At 34.3% G+C, this 19,526-nt stretch overlaps 1 protein-coding gene across 2 annotated transcripts in view; it reads left to right on the top strand.

The window, feature by feature from the left end:
• PPP2R5C (protein phosphatase 2 regulatory subunit B'gamma) overlaps nucleotides 1-19,326 on the top strand; it is a 79,349-nt gene extending 60,023 nt beyond the window's left edge. Inside the window, exons 8-16 of one of the 2 annotated variants that reach the window (XM_032111373.1) lie at nucleotides 561-620; nucleotides 2,539-2,647; nucleotides 4,742-4,795; nucleotides 6,552-6,722; nucleotides 7,274-7,401; nucleotides 8,953-9,054; nucleotides 10,931-11,003; nucleotides 13,287-13,403; nucleotides 16,370-19,326. In XM_032111373.1, coding sequence (XP_031967264.1) covers nucleotides 561-620; nucleotides 2,539-2,647; nucleotides 4,742-4,795; nucleotides 6,552-6,722; nucleotides 7,274-7,401; nucleotides 8,953-9,054; nucleotides 10,931-11,003; nucleotides 13,287-13,403; nucleotides 16,370-16,501 — 946 coding nt within the window. In that variant the 3' untranslated portion in view covers nucleotides 16,502-19,326. The remainder of the gene's footprint in view (nucleotides 1-560; nucleotides 621-2,538; nucleotides 2,648-4,741; nucleotides 4,796-6,551; nucleotides 6,723-7,273; nucleotides 7,402-8,952; nucleotides 9,055-10,930; nucleotides 11,004-13,286; nucleotides 13,404-16,369) is intronic. The other variant, XM_032111375.1, reaches the window with a different exon arrangement.
• Nucleotides 19,327-19,526: the final 200 nt, after the last annotated feature.

Genomic DNA, 19,526 nt, shown 5'->3' with positions numbered 1-19,526 from the left:
TACACTCAGGTGAAGGAGGGTGGAAAGATAAGTGCCTAGTAAATTATGGTGCTCTGTCAAAAGAAGATTCAGGAAAATGTGACTTCCTCTGTTCATTACAGGCCTTTTGTATGCACAGAGATCTGTAGTGCCAGAGAGCTTTTTAGATTCAGAAGTAGTAACTTTTGAACACCTTGTGCTTGCATTTGCTCCAGAAGGTTGAGTCATGGCATTTAATTATGCCATATACTCATGTATTACTTTAATATTTAAAACGTTGTTTGCTGTGTTCAGTTTTGCATTATTAAAATGGCATAACATATGAGTGTTGAGAAAAGCTCGAGTGTGGGCTGCTTTGTTAAATGTGGGGGAAAAGAGCAAGAAGGTGTGAAGCTTGAAAGCAGTTGGGTGTGCTAGTGATTTCTTTTTCCACAGAGTTTCTTTTCCACTATGTCTGCTTTCCTTTTACTTAGTGGCTAAAATACTTGGGATAAGGCTACCTGTAATCTTAGATGGGGATCTTGGTATTAAATCTGTATCTCTCTTCAGCGGTAACCCAATAAAATATTTCATTTATTCAGGTTTATTTATGAAACAGAACATCACAATGGCATAGCAGAATTACTGGAAATACTGGGAAGGTAAGTTGCAGGTTTTGTTTAATTAAACTCACTTGATTTTAAGAGTAGACTTCAAAAATCAAGGGTGTTTTGTGTAAGATTGTAGAAACACAGAAAAAAATTGAACCTTGTGGCAATGTTTTTGGATGTCACAATTTTTTTAATACTATTTTTAAGGTCTTATTTTCTGCTTAAGATTCTTGTAATTAACATTAGTTGTAAAGCAACTACCAGTAAAATGTAGTGAATTGAAATTTATTAAAAATCCTTCAGCATCACTGAATACATAGTGGATAAACAAAGGAAACACAGGTTATGAAACTTCTGAAACCTCATTTTGCTAACCCTGTCATTTTTCAGATTTCAGTGATGTATCTGTAAGCCCTTGACACTAAAATGTTGCAACTTAAAGCTGATAGCCTCCTTGAAACTAGTGAGGTTTTTTATTAACCAATTTATGTAATCCGTGTGCAAGCGTCTGGCATTTTTTTTATACATTAATACACTGCAAAAACTCCGTTAGGTTTACTTTCTGGTATTTCCGTATCTTTGCACATGGAAGGTCAGCAGGAGCAGGTTGCTCAGGGTTGTGTCTGGTCAGGCTTCGTATATTGCCAAGGATGAAGACCCCCACAACCTTCTGGAAAATGGGTTCCCATGTTTGACCACACTCACAATAAAAAGGAGTTTTTTATTTTCTTTAAATTATATATCCCATGTTTCAATTTGTCTCTTGCCCTTTCAATACACATCACTAAGAAGAGTCTGACTCTTCACACCATCCCTTCATGTATTTGTACATGTTGGTGAGATCCCCCTGAACCTTCTGTGATTCAGACTAAACAACTTTTTCAGCCTCTCTGTGAATGTCAGATGCTCCAGCCTCTTCATTGCACTTTACTGGACTCCCTCCAGTATGTCTGCATCCTTCTTGTCCTGGACACAGATGCCAGATGTCTCACCAGTGCTGAGCAGAGGTGAAGGATCACTTACCTCTACTTACTGGCAATGCTGTTGAAATTGGAAGGATGTTTTAAAATTTCCTAGGTCTACATTCCTGCCCAGAATAGTTCCTTAATTTTCTATTAAGCATTCGGTGATTAAAGAAGTTATATATCCATCATTACTTCAACACACTATACTCAAGTAATGCCCATCAAGACATACTGGAAACTGTAAAGCTTAAGTACTAGAATATGGAGCTAAATCTTCAAAACCATTATTAAGTCATCAGCTTTTTCATTCTTGGTTTTGTTAGGTTAGCTTTAAGTATTACAAATTTAAAAGTGAGGTTGTTGGTTTGGTTTGGGGACTTTTTTTGCCCCCTTAGGCTTCCAAATCAAAATTTCTGGGAGCTCAGTGAGGCTTCTGAGCTGTAACTGTTCTGTATTGGTCATTCATCCAGTCCATTAAAAGTTTCACCCAGCATGTTGTTGACGCAGATCTTCTTGTTCTAGTATTGTGAGTTTAGGTAAAGGTGCCATTGACCCAGTACTGAGCTGCATCTGCTCTCTGATGGGATGTCTTGTGTTGAGGTGCTGTTTGGTTGTACTCTAGGGCCTTGCAGAAATACTAATAGTTAAGCAGAAGTCATGTTTTGACTTGTCTGCTGTTCTAGATTACCTCTTCTACATCCAGTCTCTGTTTCACTTGTTAATGCCACAAAGAAGCTGGGAGAAAGTTGTATTCAAAGCTTTGAAACAGTGAGTAGTTCATGGTGAAGTTTGAACTATAGGTACAGTTGTGCGCAGCTTGGAAGAAGAATTTGAGACTTTTGAAAAACTTGGCTAAGGGACAGACAGAGATTGATTTGACTATTCTGTTCATTTGTAAATATTAGAAAACAAGTGCTAAGATCAAGATTTTTTGTATATCCTGTACATCAGTGCAGACTAATATATAATTACTGATCTTTATTTTTAAATTTCTTCCCTGGCAGCATAATTAATGGATTTGCCTTACCATTAAAAGAAGAGCACAAAATATTCCTATTGAAGGTTTTATTACCATTGCACAAAGTGAAATCACTCAGTGTCTATCATCCACAGGTAAGTTTTGCTCGGTGCTTTTCATGCTGATGTTTAAGCTTGCTTGAAGAGGTTGAGAGATCCAAGTCAGTCTGCTGTGAGTTCAGTTCTAAGCTCCAAGACTTCCCTGCTAACCAGCCTCAGGGAAATCATTTAACACATACGCCTGTAACATTTCACTTGTTGATAGAAAAATTAAAAAGAAAACACGTCTGTACACAATAACACCATTCTTTTTAAAAGCACTATAGTGTTTATAGATGAAACACATGTCGTAGTTGGTTAATGTGAGAGTTCTTAGTATTTATCCACACAGAATTTTTTTTTCTTCTTGTCTGTTATGTTTCGACATAAAATATTGCAGAAAGTGTGGTTTTAATAAATGCAATCTGTAAACACTTTATTTTAAATTACATGAAGCAATTCAGCTGAATTCAGTTTGTTGATGTTTTGAAAGGAATTGGGAATTTACTAGGACATCATTTTTTAACTCAATAGATCTTTTTAGAAGTACACAGAAAAAAGGGAGCTTCTGAGCTGTATCTTTTCTGTGCTAAATTTAGTTCCATTCAGAATTTCTAGAGGGGTGGGAAATCATAGAGTGTGAGAGAAAATACAGTATTGTTGTGATATGCTGAAATTTTCCCTTTGAGAGATTGTTACACAACTTTCGGGGTTTTGATTTGAAAGTTCAATATTTACTATGTAGTTTGAGTACTCAAAATTCTAAGTACCATTTCTTCAAATAAAATTACTAACAGCTTGTGTTTTTAAGAATACCATTTGTATAATTACAATTCTCTAGCAATTGGAGATGCTTGTAAGCATTTGCTTTGGATCTTGTTTTCAGGAGCTTCCATCAGTTGCTATTGAAGTAGTAGGGTAAAACACCTCCCATTTCAAAATTTATTTTTTATTTCCTTATGTCATGAGCAAAACCTGTTGAGGGTGTGTACAGCAAGACCTTTTTAATAATCTCAGCTAGCGCAGATGCCTGTGATCACCAGCTTTTTTACTGACCTGAGACATACCATTATCTGTTCCCCTTAAATCACAAAGTAATTCTCCAAAATCTTCAGCTGGCTTGCATTGGTTTTCAGCGTCAGTAAAAACAGGGTAGTGACATAGGGATGCCTCTCTAACATGTCCTACTGAGTGAAATGGGAAAGTACTTCAAGTGAGTTTAGTGTGTGAAACACCGGAGTAAACCCATAAAAATTCACATTGAAGCCATGGCAGATACTCAGAAGGATTTGCTGCCAGATATATACATGGAGAAAGTTAATTTCTGTGTTAAATCAAATTTACTTTAGAATAGGGAAGAATAGTAGCTGTAGTATTCCTCAAGTTATCATGGGGCATTCTCAGCAGGAATCAAAAGAAAAGGAATTGGGTCATCAGCTGAGCTTCGATAAATGGAGAGACTTTAGGAAGATGGTTAAACAGTTTGTGAGGTGTGCGGTGATCTCCCCACTTACTTTGGGACTGTTGGCCTATGGAATGAAAGGGATGTAATAGCTCACTAGTCACGGCTGGACAGTCTCATTCTCAGCACTGCAGTTGGTAAATACTGTCATTCAGCCTCTGGTTGCATCAGCTTACATTGATAGGCATGGTTACCTTTCATTGTCGTATATAAAAAATCCTAAGATTTACAACTGTTCACTGCACTTTTATCTAGCTTAGGTTATGAAATAGAAAATACTTACTAAATCAGCACGGGACACCAAAATGTTAGCAAGTGGAAAGCACTCTAGAGGACAAGATTGTGATTTTTAAATCCTGTATTTGAAAAGATGAAGTGTGGTGTAATGCAAAGTACTAGGTCTAAAAAGTTGTGTGTCTATATTATAAAAGTCATCAAGTTGTGTGTGTCTGTATTATAACAGAAAAAGGTGAAGACAGACTTGCAAAGGTTGGAAAGACTTGGTAAAGCCCATTTAGCCTTCTGTTTAAATTGTCTGCCAAATAGATTGGGGTTTTTTTTTAAATTACAGAAGAAACTTGTGGTTTTATTTGAAGGATTCAAAGTTACTCTTGACTTACGGAAGTGATTTCAAAATGTGTTCAGTTTTATAGTGAAAATTAATAAAACTTTTTTTTCTTTTACTGTAGCTGGCGTACTGTGTAGTTCAGTTTTTAGAAAAGGACAGCACACTTACAGAACCAGTAAGTTTATCTTGCTAATATTACATATTTTGAACTATTAATATTAATATACCTTACACCTGTCTGAATGTTTAAGGAGGTTTGGGGAACAAAGTATTTATATGTAATCCTTTATATTAGAGTCTAATATTTAACCATTTTTATCTATCAAATACTGTTTTTTCCAACAGTCCTTTGGAATATCCAAAATGAATAAAAACAACATTAATAGCATAGGTCTTACAAAGAGACCAGATTTTATTTTGCTTATTTTGTTCTGGCTGAGCAGATAGGAGATGGTAGATCAGAAGCAGTTTAGTCAGAAATTAGCTTGCCTGAATTGTGCTCTGTTGAGAGGTGGATGTTACGATGGAACACAAATTTCTGACACACAGCTACCTATTGGTGCAAGGCTTTTGAGTCAGATCCTGTTCATGTCTGCCAGCTTTGGACAAAATCAGACTTTGGTCTGGCTGCACATAATTGCATAGATGAATAATTTTAACCATCCTCTATAGTATCTAGTGGTTTGCCTCATTGCACCCAGTAGCAAGTAGGTGAGAACTAATCTGTTTAATCAGGAGATCAGTAAAACAATTGCTACTAACAAAAGTGCACATTATTAGATTGTGACCATTTCCATTGTAAAATGGGAAACTGGATTTCTTGAAACAAATGGAAGTATGCACCTAAGCAAGAGTTATCTTCTAGCTGGAGCTTGTAGTATTTATTAAGATAGCAAATGTCAAACATTCTATCATTTGTACTATATGGGATCTTGAATTCTTAGCTTTTTTCCAGACATCAGATAGGATGTTGCATATTTAAATCTGAACTAACATGCAACCAAGTTTATTTCCTTTTTTTGATCCCTAATTAATACATGATTACAACATTCTTTAAAAACTTAGCACACGCATTAGCAAAGTACTAAGTTCCTTTTCAAAAGATTCTGGTCCTTTCAAATTTAAATGTTTTGCTTCCCCTTATAGTTGTCACATGAGATTTTTTGACGTCTTATTTTTTAAAATCTGCGTCTATTAACCAAGGCTTCATTGAGGACATACTGTCTGCTTTCATGATTAATTAATACATACGTGAACAATGCACTTCTCAGAGTTGTCTTGCCAGTGATGATATTAAGTATTGCTTATAGCTTTTATAGTAAAAAATCATAGAATCGTAGAACGGTGTTTTGAGTGTTCATGGTTTGGTACGTAAGCAAGCTGGGTGACTAATTTATTAATCATGAAGAAAGTTAAGACTAAGATTAGTTGACTAATAAGATAGTCAAATCAAACTCAAAGTTTAAGATCAGCATAGCTAGAGTAGTTGGTCACCTGTCAATTCAGGCATTTATAGTAAATATTTTGTTAAAATATATTGATAGAACTTAATTGCTTGAGTTTTGGAGTACGTCCCCAAGAAGGTAGAGATTTAAAGCTGCTGTCACTTAAGTGGCAAGTAATGTTCCTGATAATGTAGTAGCGGATTTGCACTTCGATCACGTTAAGTTAGATGTTAAATTTTTTCTCTAGTATTTTGATTATTATTTTTGAACATGTCTTTTAGACATATAACTTTGTTTTCTGAAGAAATGGGTTTAGACCTATTAACAGTTATTTCTGTGACACTGAACTATGTTCACTGCTGTTAAATGGGACGAGAAATCACGAGTTTTTTGTTCTGCTTAAAATACCAGACTAATTAATGCATTGTAATTCAGCTCAAGGTAAAGTGATATTACCATGAAATTATTTTATCTTTTTCTCTACAGGTGGTAATGGCACTGCTGAAATACTGGCCAAAGACTCACAGTCCAAAAGAAGTCATGTTTTTAAATGAACTAGAAGAAATTTTAGATGTTATTGAACCATCTGAATTTGTAAAAGTTATGGAGCCTCTCTTCAGACAGCTAGCCAAATGTGTGTCCAGTCCACACTTTCAGGTCTGTATTTACTGCATGTACAATGAGATCAGAATTTTTGTAAAGCAGACTTGTAATGTGGTATTACTCATCATAATGAATTTTATTTGTTGCAAAGAATTCTCCAATTCTGTGTCAAATTTCAGGGATCCAAACACTAGTTTTACTGTTTCTTTTCAAGAGTGCAATATGTGCATTTGTGTTGGGTGATTCACTTCAGTGTTATGCTTAACATACAAAAGCTGAAAAACTCAGTGTTTTCAGAAGTACCTGAACCCTTTCAGTACAGTGTTTGCATTTCATTGCTTGTAATAGAGTTCTACAAATACTCATTCTTTTGGAAAGTATTTCTTTGCTTACCTTTCAGAGTTTATGGGTTATAGATTGAATCATGTCCCTATCAAGGAAAAAAGCAGTTTTTCCATCTCTCTTCCCATCAGGTCCATGACTCTCATTTGCACTACAAAATCCAAGTCTGAGTTGCAACTTTTTTTACCTTATATTTGCCAAATGTTATAATTATTTGCTCTGTAAGAGATTGAAGAAGTGTTCCTTTTTTCATGTCGTCTTAGGTTGCAGAGCGAGCATTATACTACTGGAATAATGAATATATTATGAGTTTAATTAGTGATAATGCAGCAAAGATTTTACCCATCATGTTTCCATCCTTGTACCGGAATTCAAAGACGCATTGGAATAAGTAAGAAACACTTGTACAAATTTCTGCTACTTCACTTATGTGTAGTTCTAGGCTTAAGAGTTCAGATCTGTGAGTTGCTAGTTTAACAGTGTGTTGAGCTGTTTATTCTATGACATTGAAGTTGCCGGATAAAGAGACCATTGTTGTCAATTGCTAGGAAGTATTAAGAATTGAGGAAGATAGCTTTTCCTTTTTTCATTAAACAAGAAAGAGTGTTTTTAGTGCATCTAATCCATGACATTCTTCTATAAATATGAAACGAATTTGTCATTCGTCTGTAGTTCAGATACTTCTAAAGACTAACTTTGATTTCTGATCACTAACCTCTTTGCTAATTTGCCTTTCTTCTGCATTCTAGTGAAATATCTTGTAAATCTGATCATTTTTTCCTTTCATTTTGTTTTCTTTTTTTTAATCTTTTTTCTTTTTTCTCCATTGATTATTTTCACTTTTTTCCCCCACAATAGCGTAGTACTTACGCGTGAAAACAGTCCTGGTCAGCTCCCTGCTGCAGCTGTTCCATTGTAAAGTACTTCTTTGTTTGAGCTATTGTGCAACTTCTGGGGTAGTGACAGTATCCCAGTCTGGCTCTAACTGTGAATTGAGGACTGCTGGTAGGCTGGCCAAGAATGAGTAATCAGTCTGCAATTAAACACTGGGAAAGAAATGGAAAATAAAGTGATGTTAAAGTGGTTGCTTACTGTCGCTGGGTGCAAGCAGTAACAAATGATGTACTCATTAATAAAATTCCAATTCAGTGATGCAATTATACATAGTAAATGTGGGTTGCTGTTGGTTGTTTTTTTCTGACTTTTCAAGGTCATGCATTCATTTTGTTCTGAGCAAAAGTCATGCTACCCACTACAGCTGCACTCTTACTTGTAACTCCATGTATTATACAAAGTAATCATTTAACCGATTGCTTTTTGAGCAGTGGTACATTGTAGCCTGGAACTGTAAATTAATCCATAAAAATGCTTCATAAAGCAGATTCGTTTTGTGTAATTTTTGTGATGTTTTCAGCTTTACTTTTCTAACACGTTTCTAAAGAGTCCTGGCCTAATTGTGTTGAAGTAAGTGCTGTTGCTGTGTGGCAGTTTTCAAAATGAATGGTGTCTTTTCTATACTCCTTTTAATCACTAACCCATTTTTTCTTGAATTTATCAGTTGCCAGTAAGTTACTTACATCAAGATCTTTAATGTCATCTTGCTTTTTCTCTAATTACCCTAATGGGATTACTGTCAGCTACTGAATTTCACAACTACCCCTGTATTGATACACGTAGTATTAGGAGTGAAGTTCAAACATCAGAAGTGCGAGTGATGAGTAGTACTACAGAGTAAGAAAACTGCATTCGAAGTTGGTAATTTTAGTACTTGTATTAGGCCTCTTGTGGGTAAATTGAAACTTCCACTAATTAATTTTGTTTCCACTTATTCTGAAATTATGTAATTTTCCAGTTATGTAGGCTATTGGCTACTGTTGACCAGAAAAAGTAGATTTCAAAGTTTAAAGTACTCTTGAGTTTCAACCAGAAGTTTTACTTATAGGACAATACATGGCTTGATATACAATGCTCTGAAACTCTTCATGGAGATGAACCAAAAACTGTTCGATGACTGCACACAGCAATTTAAAGCAGAAAAACTGAAGTAAGTTTTCATGTCAGTGTGTCTGTCTGTTCTCGAGTAATTTGTTAAGAGTGCTTTAGCTCTGAAAAAACACTGTGTCATTAGTGGGAAGTTGCCCATTTGATTCCAGTACAGCAGTTTCAAAGTTGACTTGCTGAAACTTCTTATATGTGAACTGTAAATCTTCTTAACGATAAGGTGTCTCATGTAGGCTTAGACCTAATACTTCTGGGGTCACCATCTTCCTGAAAATTAAGTTTTTCAGGACACTGCTAATCGTGGAGCCAGTGTAGAGGATCTGTTTAACAGTTCAGTTCACATCCTGTATTTATTTTTGCATACTTTATTTACCCAGTGTTACTTCCTTTCATGTTGTCACTCAGTTTGTCCCAAAATACTTTCCCAGTATTTTTCAGCATTGCATTGTGTGTGAGCATATCTTCATATTTTTATAAAAGTTACCTGAAATCAAGTCGTTACTCTGTTGTATAGTACAGGTCTGTAGTACAGGCTTTATTTGACAGAAGAATCCTGCTAAAATGAGATAGAGAAGTCAGAAGTATTAATGGTTTGGGTCTCATTTTAGGGGCTGGAAGCAGTTAGAAAGTGGGTACTGAAAATACCTGGATTTTACTTTTATTTTAAATTTCAAAGTAAACAGGGATTCTTCAAATAGTGGTTCAGATTATACACCTATTTTAAACTGATATACTGGAAGTAGTACAGATTCTCAACGTAGATTGATTTGTCCAAGTTTTGAAGTGCCCTATTACAATTCAAGTAGAAATGAGCTTGTACTGTCACAAATTCTTAAGGTGTGTGTGTTTATAGATGACAAAATATGAGCATTGGCTCTTCAAAAAAAGACTGTAATTCTCTTTTCCCTGATTGCAAGTAAGTGGAATCCCTTTTAAATGAGAAATCAAATCTTTTCTTCTCTGATTTTTAGAAGTTTTTGTGATGGTGTTCTGAGTGTGAATTAAAGCAGGCAGAGTGCTGAGCAATGTCGTAGCAACACAAAACCAAAACAAAAAATCTCCCACCACGTAAGAACTGAAAAGGGAAATGGTTAAGGAGGTCCTACCTTCCATCTTGAATTAACTTAACTGAGAGCTGGAGGCAAATTGTGTATGTGCTTGGATATAGCTGCTCTTCCATTTTTTTTCTTGACATTTGAATCATCTGCTCTGTGCATTGAAGCCTGAGAGCGTTTTTAGCACTCCTAGTTCAGGGTTCTTTTAATTTCTACCAGCCTTCAAAGACAGGTGATCATTCTAGTCTCTGCAAGAAGATGTTTGTTTGTAAGAAGGGAAAACAAACCCTAGATTTTACAATTTCAGATTGCATTAGGCATAAGAAAACAAACCTTTTCTACTCTATGAAAATTTTTTTTAAAAAGCATTTATGTCATTCCTCTGGACTTGCTACTCTGTAGAATGAGCATGGTTTTTATTGGGTACTTCTCTGTTAGAGTTCAATTCAAAATGTCTCTGTGCCTTTTCCTTTAAGCTATTACCTGAAGCCATTGGGCTGACAGTAAAAATCTCTGCCCTTTCCATGGTCAGTTATTAATTTCTTATTTATCAATATAGAATTCTAATATTACAAAATAAAACACAAACATGCTTTCAGCCTAGATCAAAACTTTCCTGTTTTAATTTTAACTTTTAACAATGTGCATGTACTAAAGATAAACTGATACCAGCCAGTTTGTTGCTTTCATGAGAAAATCTTGAGTTTTTTCCCTTTTATTGTTGATTTGAGATCATGGGGTATTGATATGATGCAAATAAACCTGTCAACAGTGGTATTTTGGGCAGTAGACTCAAACAGGTATAGCTAAATAACTTATTCTGTTGAATTCTTTTACTTCTGTATAATTTTTGTTTTTTTTCAGAGAGAAGCTAAAATTGAAGGAACGGGAAGAAGCATGGGTTAAAATAGAAAATCTAGCCAAATCAAATCCCCAGGTATTTAGAAAAGATTAACAATGATCGTGTTTAAATACTCCAGTTTTGTTAACTATCAGTGGGGAAAGCAGGTCTGACTGATCATGGAAATAAAGGAATTTCACTAATTGTATTATGAAAGATACAAAATAAAAGTACTTTTCAAATTCGTAACCTTTCTCTTGTGCAAGTAATTATTTTTTTAAAAAAGGTTTCTGAAAAGCATGATATGAAGTACTTTTTCATTTTCATATAATAGGACTTACACCATATTGTGTTTTGAAAAGTTAGTGTGCAAAATTACGGAAAAATATAGAGAGGCCATAATTGGTTTCTCTTGAAAAGCTGTTTTGCAAACAATATATTACAAAAGAGATCTTTCTGCTAACTGTGAGTTATGACTGGTCAGTTTTCCTTTGTGTCAAATGGATTAAAGTAACACTGTATGTTCCTGTCTGCTGCATTTGTTCTCCTGCCTGCACTGGGCCAGTCTGCTGGTGAACCTACTCCTCAGGTCTTTCCTAAAGGAAAACATTCTGTCCGGTATTACTTGATGTAACTCAAAGTATGATAAAGAAACAAAGGTCCTTTAGACTATTCATTATATTTTAAAATTATGGGAGAACGGAATGGTTTGGCTTGGGTTCCCCACCCCCTTCATTTGTTTGGAGAATGCTGTCGGTTTTTCTTTATCTCAATCATACAGTTTGCTGCTATGAAGAAAAAAACCTCCAAACATTTAAATTACTTTGCAGCTAGAATTTTATTATACTCTAGTAAGAAACCTTATCTACTGTGTATTTCCAACACCATCTAGCTGAGTTTAAAATGGTGGAAGAGGGAGAAATGGTACTCTGTAAACAGAAGTGGGACACTTTCTGATCTCAGTGCTATTTTAAAATAGAAAGTATGAGGTAATCTCTTTTTCTAAGAAGACGAAATCCGTAAATGTTTTTTTCATCTTGGGTCATTTGTCAGGGAACAATTACTAAACTGCTTAAATAAAATCTATTAAAATTAATAAAATTTCAGTTGACAACAGATCAATTAAATTAATCAAAAAGGGCTATTCATATGAAAGCAGTAATTGACTTTGAGTGGCAAAACATTTCTCTAGTGACGTAAGTCATACAAAAGCCTTGCTTGAAGAGTTATTGATATACATGGTCATTAGCTATTACAAATGATGAGCTATTGCATGTTTGGCTAAGTAAGTGGATTGAGTTGTAGAAAAATTCAGAGTTCTACATTATCAATTTCCTTTTCTTTCCAAGCAACTTTTTGTAAGGACATTTTCTGATACCAGTTAACACTGCATGTATACCATACGTTCTGCATAGTCTGCTTGAAGAAAGCTAGTAAGTGGAAGCAAATTAAAATAAAAATTATTAATTTTAACAGTGAGTGCTCCACTGAATTGACACAAGGATATAAATGCTTTCAGTGCTCTAGATAATGGATTTTTAGGGGTTTCTTTTTTCCTGGAATTTCTGTGAACTTTTTTGTTTGTCTAATGACTGATGATTCTTGTCGTTCAGAGTTGTTCCTGATTCTGCAAGACACAAAAATACAATTTAAGATTTTCTATCATTGTAATTATATTTGTTAAGTCCTTGCTGTTAGGGTTTTTTTAAATTTTTCTCATCTGCATTAAATTGTTGGTACACTCAGATTTTAAAATACTTGTGAGGAAAAACTGATGAAAAAGTCTATGTGTGCACGTAAATAAGTTCTGAATTTAAAACTATGTACACCTCATCTGAATTAAAATAAGATCTGAAGTATTGAGATTACTGGACAACGAAGATTTTATTTTTTCTACAATTTCTAAAAGACTTCTATAAATTTTACTTTCTGAAGATAGGAAAGTTTAATATTTTGGTTTGAAATTATATTAAAGGTATGTTAGGTATATTTGGTCTTTTAACAGTGTATTTTCTCTTCCAACACAAAATTGCACCAGCAAATAAAATGATCGTGTTTGGACAACATATTAATAAGGTTTCAGATAACTGATTGCCAAAGTAGACATTCAATACTGACAAAATCTGAGTATTTTAAAATTGAGTCTCAGATAATCAAACCATTTTTTTTTTATGCTGTCTATTTTTCAGCAGGATATTTCTGCCAAGTGAAAAGTATTGGAGTTCCATTCTAAAATTTATTACATAGTCCCTGGAAGCATAATATATTGAAGTTAATCTCAAATAACTAGTAGTTATATCATTCAAATGCTCAAATACACTCTTAGTATTTAGATATTACTGCTAAGAATGATTATTTTAACACTTTGCGTTTTATTAGTACCCGACATATAGTGACACGAGTTTGCTGAACAGTCCTGTTGCAATGGAAACAGATGGGCCTTTAATTGAAGATTTGCAGACGCTCAAAAAGACAGTGAAAGAAGAGGCTTGTCAGGTAAAGCCTTGTGAAGATAGCAAAGTACTCCAATTTATGAATTCATTTAAGTGACTATTAATCATAAACTTGGGTTATATTTTCAGCCCTGTAACCATTTATTCTTGAGTAATACACTTCATCAGAGCTGCTACTTTCAAGTGATAGTATAGCAGCCAGAAATAGTGTTGTTTCTAGTGCCTGTGAATCTGCTATATGGTCTCTTTTAAGGTTTCTTCTACAGAAACTTTAATTTTCACTTAGGAATAGCTTTTTGTGTCATTATGGGAACAATGATTCTGCTTTAAGGAGAGTGAAAACTATAGGTAAAATCTATGACATCATGTTCTAGTCTCGTTTCTATGTAACAGTTTTTATCTTTCTTATGAAAAGCTTGTCAGTACTAGAATCTGTATGTTATACATTTTTGTTTGTTATTCAGAGCCTTGTTTGTGGCTAAAGTTCTTGTGCTTTGAAAAAAATATGTAAAGTCTGTGTCTTGCCCACTCATGGGTCTTCTTCCTCAGTCCACCATCTGTCAGATTCCATTACCCCATGCAGGGCGAGGACACTCAAGGTCATTTCCATCCTTTTGTCTGTAGCTAATGCTCAGTAATATTCATGTCTTTTTAATTTAACATCAGTTAAGTGGAATTAGAATACCAATGTTGAAACTAGAGATTTCAACTTGGAGCTGCTTGAAAATGGAGAGAGCATTGCAGTATCACTAAGATTTCTGATAGGAATATGTACTATATGGTACTATAAATCTGTCTGAATCCAGCAAAGTCTAAAACTGGAGAAATGGAGCCAGAAAAAAAAGTTGAGTTTGGAGATAAAGTCAGTTAATTGTAACCAGTAAGACATTTAATAAAAATAAGCATGTGGTCAACCTAACCTCCTAAATTACTGTCTTAAAATTCCAGTGTCATTATCCTGCAAGATTATATTTTATTTGTTATATGGCATTTTGGATGAAGGTTGGAATTAAAAGAAACGCTGGAATGCTAAGACACACTCAAGGATCTCTGTTTTTTAAACACTTGTGTAGGTTGTGGGTCCCTGTGCATTATATGTAAATCTTGGTGGCTGAATTACTTCCCTCTCCAGGGCAATGAACAAGAGTAGCATTCTCCTGAATGGGAATGATGGTTAGAGCTAGTCAGTGAGGAGCACTGGGCTTACTAAAGTTTCTAAACCTCTGCCTTTCTTCATACCATGGATAGCTTAGCCAGGCCCACAGGAGGGAGAATGGGGCCTCCTTTCACTTGCTTCAGAGCCTAGAACCAGTTCTAGTAGAGAAAGGTGCATACAAAATTATTTAAAAGAATTAGTACTGTGTAATTTTAAAGTTGTGTTGATCACAGTGTCCATCTTTGTGCTATTTCCTAACACTTAACTATTTTCTTAGGGTTTATGAGACCTTGGTTCACTTTCTATCCTGCCAGAGAGCATTAAAATTCCTACTTCCTAAGTCTGAGTCCTCCAACATCAGTTCTAGAAGAAAAGCAGCCAGAGTAGGATTCTATGCTAGTAGTTGGGACAATCAGTTAAGAACAAAATTCCCAGTCCCAGCTCCTGGAAGAGTTTGAGGATTTGGGCCAGTATTATACAATATAAAATGCAGAAACAGTAATGTCAGCCTAGACTAAAACCAAGGACTCTCATCTAAGTCTTACCTTCTTTTCTACGAAGAATTCAGCTTCATGAGCTATAAAGTTTGGGCTATATACAGCTTCATTGGTAGTATTCCAGCTGGAAAACAAGTGCATCATATCCCTATGAATGAGCTTGATTTGCTACCACCCACAAGTGTAAGAAAGGGTGGGGATTTAAAGAAATGACACTAATGAAAAATAAACAAATTGTAAACTAAACAAAATTCTGAAACTTGGGTTGGAACTGCTTAAGCATTCCTTAGCCATCTCTCCAAGTGCATGCTGTCTTCCCTTTCCTTGCTCACCAAGCATGCAAGAAATGAGATGACTAAAAGATTGTAAGCCAAGTTTTCAAGGAGAAAGATCCTGGCCTAGCAGAGGTAATAGAATATTTTTAATCGGGAATTCTTTCATTAGAAAAACTAAGCCTGCAAGAGGATGGATAAGTTCAGATCACCAGGCAGGAAAAGAACTGATTTTGGATTAGAGTATTGTGGAAAGCAGGCTAGGTAGCATTCCTGCATCAGTCTTTGAGAGGACACTGCACAGACAGTTATACATCGCTTGCTAAGTACCATCAGCAGTTGATGTTAAAACAAGAGCTACTACTGTTATCCATTGTGAAAAAAAAAAGAAAAGGCAGTCAAAAGGACAGCTTTGTTTCTTAAATTAAACTTCAGAAATGAGAAACTACCTGAAGATCTATACAGTTTCAGTGAAAGTAAAGTTTATTCCAGAGGCTGGCAATATAGCAGAATGTGCCTACTGAAGAGGTGCTGGACTGACTGAGGAAAGTAGATCAGGAATTTTTTCCTGTACCAGACTTACATGAGCATTTTTAGTGAATACTCTGCCACAATAAAGTTGGACTACTGTGACTTAATAACTTTGAACGTGCCAATAAATCAGTGGCTAGGTAAAAGCCAGGCAGTTTTTTTTATAAGGACTTTTAATACAAAAACCTGAATAAACAAGCAAATTAGGGTAGGTGATTCAGATATTGGAACTACATAAAAACACTGTTATAAATTTTAAAGATACTTTGATAGGAATATTTTCTGGTTTTGAGAAAGCATTGGTAAAAAGGTACTGATGTCATGATTGTTAATAGCTTAGAATTTCATAGCTGTTTAATTTTCCTCTTACAGAAAAAAATGGTTTTAATACTTGAAACTGCATAGCTGGTAGGGTAAAGAGGAGAAAGTATAAACTTTTTTCCATATATTTTTTTCTTTTTCTGTAAGTGAATGTACTGATGTGCAAAAAGTACTCTTAAGTAATGTTCAGTAATTAGTATGTTTGGCTAACTTTGTTCCGTTTTTATTTCAGGCACAAAAAGATCAGAAAAAAGATCGTCCTCTTGTGCGACGCAAGTCAGAACTGCCTCAGGATATCTATACCATGAAAGCCTTGGAATCACATTGCAGAGCTGATGAATTAATATCACATGATGGGCATTAAACTACTACAGTGAAATATTATTTTGGAGGAAAATTTTTTTTCTGGACTCAGTTCTACAGTAGAACTTAATTTTTTGTGCCATACCAATCAGTTACACACAAAGTCAAAGCTTTCTTCAACCCAGTTCTGTAGGCAATAACTTAATAGAGTATGCAGCTCAAGATTAGTAGTTCAAACAATGGTAAATTACCCAGTTCCATTTGCAGAATATTGGGTTGACTATCATGAAGTGGACACAATTTCCTGGAGGTGTTGTCATAGTACCAACTAGCTGATAATATGCAGTTTTTATAGTTGTATTTGAGAAAAGCATTCTGTAAAATCTTTCCGTCTAAATAAGTGAATGACCAATAGTTGGTACTAATGATAAATGTGTGTTTTCAAAAGTGAAATTATTTCAAATATAAGTATTAAACTTTTTCTAGGATTTCTCAGCTTTACAGTTGTTTCCACATTATTGCTGTCTTGTAATATACCAGCAGTTTTGAAAATACAGTTATTCTTTCTTATTATAAAACATGGCTTACAAACTGGTAACATTCATGACAATCCTCGGTCATCATTCCTTTCTAAGAATTCTGTAAATTCATTTCTCTTTTATCTAGGGTAAAGATATATATATATATATCTCTATATATATATACCACATCCTAATACTTTATGTAGATTTAAAGCCATATCTTCCAGTCTTTAGTGTATAATATGGCACCAGTATTCCAGATACGAACTGGTAGAAAAATTTTTCCTAAAATGAAAATTTGTTTACTATGACTGGGAACAGACTGAATATAAAATTTCATTTTAAGTTTTTTCAAGTCAATAAAATAACTCTTTCACTGTTTTCTCCCTTATCTGAGCTTTTAATACTCAGCATTTTTCTTGGGCTCTACGAGTTCAATATTCTGTGGCAGATATTATGTGTGATTTCAGTTGCATCAGTCTTTATCTGAAAGATGAACAAAACCTTTCAGGTAACACAACATCATAAGCTTATTAAAATAAAAAAAAAAAATAAAAAAAAAAAAAAGGAACAGACTCCTGAATTCCATTCTGGCTTCTTTTTAAATTAATCTAAGAGCTGAGGAGATAGTGACCATAATTTTACCGTGAAAATATTTTTGTTGTTGTTGTAAAGAGCACATGTGCTGCAAATACACCTCACAAGTGAACTGAAAATGCATCTGAGTTGCTGATGATCTTCAAATGCTGCTATATATTCCACAAGATTACTTGCATGTAATGAGCTTTTTGTTGTAGATGGAAAAGCACGGGAGGAAAATCTCTTTAAAAATATAGTGCTTTGTCTTCAATATTTGATTTCTCTCAGGGTGGCCAGTATTTTAACTTACTTATCCTGCTTACAAGCTGTTTGAAATGTGTTCTGCTATTCTAAATGGGTGATTAGTTTCTTTTGTCTCTGGCAGTAACATGATATAACTTAATGTTTAATGTCTTGATGCATAAAGAGATAAAAAACGTGGCTTCTTTAAAAATAGTTTTGTTTTATTTTTTAAGGAAGTATAACATCTCCTGCATCCATAAAAAAAATATTGCTCAAAGCAGACATTCATAGTAACCTTGTGCAGATGTAGTGCCTGCTGTTTGTTGGTTGCATTTAACATTCAATTTCCAATATTTGTTACATTGTCTATTGGAAGAAAATTGTGAGTGGTAAATATTGGCTTACAACAACTAAATTTAAAGACCAACCCAACCTTTAAGTGGAATGTCCACTGTGTCTGAAAACATTTCCTGTAAAACTTGAAAAAGAAAATGCTTTACCATTAGGATAAACTATATGAAAACAGTTTAAAGATGCCTTCTACTTTTGAGGGAAAAAGGGTGCTTTTTTAATTGTGTAAAGCAACATCTATGTATTTTGATATACCATTGTTTGAACTTCCATCTTTAGCTGGTAGATTATCAGTTAACTTTGATTTTGGGTGTTCAGTATGTCTGTGCAAGAGATTGCTGAAAGGAATTATGTTACCCAAGGGGAGGAAAAAACCCAACTGTATATCAATGTTTGATTGATTGTGTGATACTCAATGTGTAAGAACATCTTTCACTGTCTAGATTTTGGTTTTATTCTTTATTGAAGATAAACACTCACCAAAAAGGGAAGTATTGTGGTAATTTAGAGGCTTCAAGTTCCCTATAAAGGCATATTTGAAGTTTTGGGCCACTGAACATTTGCTTAGGCAATATTCCAAAATCTTATCACCACTAATGGTTTAGCATGTTTATTACCAATATTTATATATTTCGTATAATCTTGTACTAAACAATTCTAAAACTAATACGTCCAAAGTAAAAAGAAAATTTAAAGTAGAATTTTGGTGATTGTTGTTCTTCATAAAGTTCTGTCTGATACCTTCCCCCATTTTCCAAAATTACACCTGTACATCAGGAATGTCAAAAGTAATATTACAAGTGTCTTTTTAGTGTGGCTTTAGTATGGCTTCATTTTAATATTGTACATACATTGTACCTTGTTTTATGGTAATAAGTAATAAAAATGTAGACTTCATATTTTGTACAGAATCGTCCTATGTACAGAATAAAAAGTTCCTAGAAACAGCAAAAATAGGTAAGTGGCACAATTATTTTTCATTAGACAATATCTGTAACATTATACATTAGTGGAATGTTAAGTTCAAATGTACCTACATATTTTTTAACATTTTGTAATTCAATTTTTTGTTCTGGCATTGTTTCTGAAGAACTTCATACACCTGCCATTTAATATGCTTTTATCTAATTTTAAAACTTTAAAAAAAAAAAAAGGTGTATTATATGGACAAATAAAGAACATGTGAATTTTACTTGCTCATCATGAAACTAAATTTAACACAGGGTATTTGGGGGTGTGTTCAGATTATCACTGCTAGCAGAATCAGCTGTACAAATTAAAATAATTTCATAAATTTCTCAAAAGCAAAAGAAGATGGAAGGCCATTAGTGTAAAAAAAAAAAAAACAAAACAGGAATAATTGATATATTGATATTCAGTAAAAAATGCAGA

Source organism: Corvus moneduloides, chromosome 6 (assembly GCF_009650955.1).
Source record: "Corvus moneduloides isolate bCorMon1 chromosome 6, bCorMon1.pri, whole genome shotgun sequence".
In the NCBI taxonomy this organism is placed as follows: domain Eukaryota; kingdom Metazoa; phylum Chordata; class Aves; order Passeriformes; family Corvidae; genus Corvus; species Corvus moneduloides.
The sequence above is the reverse complement of the archived record's forward strand: the minus strand, read 5'-3'. Positions and strand labels throughout refer to the sequence as shown.